This window comes from Diplotaxodon limnothrissa, linkage group LG15 (genome assembly GCF_057381915.1).
Source record: "Diplotaxodon limnothrissa isolate DT_005_m linkage group LG15, D_limnothrissa_male_GT1.1, whole genome shotgun sequence".
NCBI lineage: Eukaryota > Metazoa > Chordata > Actinopteri > Cichliformes > Cichlidae > Diplotaxodon > Diplotaxodon limnothrissa.
Window position 1 is genome coordinate 30,465,330 of NC_140610.1, and position 3,532 is coordinate 30,468,861.

Here is a 3,532-nt window from a genome sequence, read left to right on the forward strand (position 1 = left end):
CATGGTGTCCGCATGCTGCAACTCAGTTAGCTCCACACATGGAGAAATTATCGTTTAAAGAGTGGAAATAATTGACAAAGAAGATGGAAGATAAGGCAATAAGGCCATAAGGGACTATTTAGCACCTCCTGGATGTCAGCTCACGAGGTTTGTGTATTTTAAATGTTTATTTTCTGTAATTAAGGATTTTTGATTGATTGACACTACGTACAAGAGCGCATTTTGATGTGATGTTTTTGTTTTATTGTTTTGTCCGTGAGCAGTTCTCACGGGTTGCCAAGACCAGAATAAACCCTGTTTTATAACTACATCGTGCGTACGTCAATCCTTGAGGGTGCTACAGTGAGAACTCCGCTCTGCACGGGTAGATGAAGGACGCAGCCCCGCAGGAAAGTCAGGTGCCCCGAAAATAAGTGTTGCCTCAGTTAAAGGACTGAATATAATTAACCACAAGAAAGAGAAATAAAAAGGAAAAGGAATGTAAAAATAATTAAGATAAGTTTCCTTTTATAAATGAACAAAGGACTGGAATATTTCATCTTTTTTCTTTCTTTCTCATTGTTTACATTTCTGCTGTTCAAGTGACTGATATTCATACAGTGTTAAGTTAATGTTGTGATGAGTAACCTGTGTATTGTGCATATGGTGGGCTTCAGCAGTTGCTGTATGAAACAGTATTACTGGCTTGGACAAGATATGTAATGTGACTTAAGTATACACGTTAAGTGATGTTTAAGGAGTAATAGTAATTACTGTGCCTTAAAGTTGTAACAGTAAATGTAGATTAATATTAATTTGCTCCTCAACTACCAAATCAAATTTAAGCTGCTGCACCTTTACATTAAGGCTAAGTAAGATATACAAAAAACCCAAACCCCTCCAACAATGGCAGAGTTTGAGGCTAATCCAGAAGTCAGTGAAAAGGGTGATGTGGAACAACTCTCTGCAGATGAGCAACTACAAGCAGTTGAAGGCACAGCTGATGATGTTTCTACTACCTCACAAAGAGCACGACAGAGCCAACGAGTCCGTACATTGACGGAAAAGGGCAAAGAACTGTACGGTGAGCACATAAAGAAGGCTGCACATCGTTTCAGTGTGCGCTATGAGAAGTGGAAGGTTGTCATTAAGGATGCCAAAGGAGCTATAGATGGTCAATGCTCAAAGGATCTGCTACAAGAACATGTTTCCAAGGTTTTGAGTGCTTCTAAGGATGTGAATGCAGCCTATGATGACTTGAGACGTATTGAATCTCCAGATAGTGACACAAGACGAAGGATGGATACGTGTGAAGCCATAACAAAGACAATTATCGAATCTGTAAGAAAGTGTCCAAGCCCAAGTAGTGCGGAGGTTCAAAGAGATGAAGAACTTTGGAAGGACGCTGAGTCTTCATCTAAATCCGTAGCCTCAGATGTGAAAAGTCAAAGGGATGAAAAATGGAAGGAGACTGAGTCTATGCCTAAGTTAGAAGCCTCAGACAGGATGAGTGTTAAGTCACACCACACTAAGCTCTCTTCTCATTCGAGGGTTTCCTCTAGACACTCCAGCCGGCTCTCGGCTAAAAGACAAGATGCAGCTGCTGAAGTTGCAGCAAATGAGGCTGCTCTCCAAGTTCTGCTTGAACAAGAAATCCATATGAAGGAAATTGAAAGGCAAGAAGCAGAAATAGCACAAAGACAAAAGGCTCTAGAAGCTAAGCGCAGAGAAATAGAGCGACTTGAGACTGTAAAAAAGCTGAATGCAGCAAAGGCTCGACAGCGGGTGTATGAACAAAGTGAATGTTCAGATGAAGAAATATACAACCTACTTCACCACAGATCTGATAAGAAAAATGAAGTCAAGTCTGAAAACAATGACCAGCATATGAAACGGTGTTCCTCGCCACGAAATGTGACACCGCACCGAGAGGTGAACACAGAAGATCTGGTCAAAGCATTTGCAGTGTCTCTTAATGCAAGTCGTCTTCCGGTACCAGAGCCAACAATATTCAGTGGCGACCCTATCAGATATAATGATTGGAAAATTTCCTTTCAGACTCTGATTGACAGGAAAAATATACCAACTGAAGAGAAGACTTATTATCTGAGGAAATATGTAAGTGGACCTGCAAGGAAGGCAATAGAAGGCTACTTCCCGCTTGGCACAGAGTCTGCATACTATGCAGCATGGACAGTTCTCGAAGAGAGGTATGGCAATCCCTTCCTTGTAGCAAAGGCCTTCAGAGACAAACTTGACGCATGGCCTAAGATAAGCTCTAAAGGCGGTATGGAACTTCAAGCATTTGCTGACTTCCTTTGCTGCTGTAAGACAGCCATGTCGCAAATGAAGGGGCTTGAAGTGCTCAATGACTGGAATGAAAACCAAAAAATGCTCGCAAAACTTCCAGATTGGCTTACTTCAAGGTGGAACAGAAAGGTTACAGAAGTGCAAGAAGAGACTCACACCTTTCCAAGCTTCAGCCAATTTGTAGATTTCATCTCACGGGAAGCCAAAATTGCCTGTAATCCCATAACATCTCTCTTTGCTCTGAAGCCAAGTGAAACTGAAGGGGCAAAAACAACAAGGAACAGAGGCAATGGAGCAAAGGTGCTAGCAACTAACTCAAATGAAAGGACTGTTAGTGCTAGTTGTGTGTACTGTGAAAGGTCGGGTCACAGCCTACTTAAGTGTAGAAGGTTCATAAATGAGAGCATTGTTGAGAGACTAAAGTTTGTTCAAGACAAGAAGTTATGTTTTGGCTGTCTGAACTCTGGTCATCGCTCCAAGGATTGTGAAGGGAGAGAAACCTGTGACACATGTAATAAAAGACATCCAACATGTCTTCATGACAGTCGCACGAAGGAAGAAAGAACAAGGAGAAATCCACACAAGAACAGTGACAGGACAAGACAAACAAACGCAGATGTCTCACAAGACAACAGTGTCACACCAACAACAAGTGAAGCAACTTCTAACAGAGTCACACAGAATGTTGACGACACTCACACATCTTCCATTATTCCAGTATGGGTGTCAACCAAAGGTGAGCCAGAGCATGAAATTCTTATGTACGCGCTCCTTGATACACAGAGCGATACGACCTTTATTCTTGAAGAAACGGCACAAGCTCTGCATATCAAAGGTGAATCGACTCAGCTAAAGCTCACTACTATGTCTTCAAGAAACACAGTTGTGTCCTGTCGCAAGCTCTCAGGTCTACAAGTCAGAGGGTTCTACTCAAATAAGACCATTTCCCTACCAGTGACGTATGCCAGAGACTTTATTCCCGCAAACCGAGATCACATTCCATCGCCTGCAACAGCTAAGGCATGGTCTCATCTTGAATGCATTGCAAGTGAGATCGCTCCACTACAAAGTTGTGATGTTGGTCTGCTGATTGGGTACAACTGCCCCCAAGCACTTGTTCCTCGTGAGGTTGTGTCTGGAAAGGAAAATCAGCCGTTTGCGCAAAGAACTGATCTGGGATGGAGTATTGTGGGTTATGGCAATCCATGTCTCGATTATGGAGACGCCTTCGGAATAAGTCACC

The 3,532-nt window shown here is 42.5% G+C and overlaps 1 protein-coding gene across 1 annotated transcript; it reads left to right on the forward strand.

Moving 5' to 3' along the window:
* Positions 1–885: 885 nt before the first annotated feature.
* LOC146617734 (uncharacterized) lies at positions 886–2,015 on the forward strand. The gene is given in 3 exon segments (XM_085373516.1): positions 886–1,345; positions 1,415–1,942; positions 1,945–2,015. Coding segments are annotated over 3 exon segments (1,059 nt in total).
* The last annotated feature ends 1,517 nt before the right edge of the window (positions 2,016–3,532 follow it).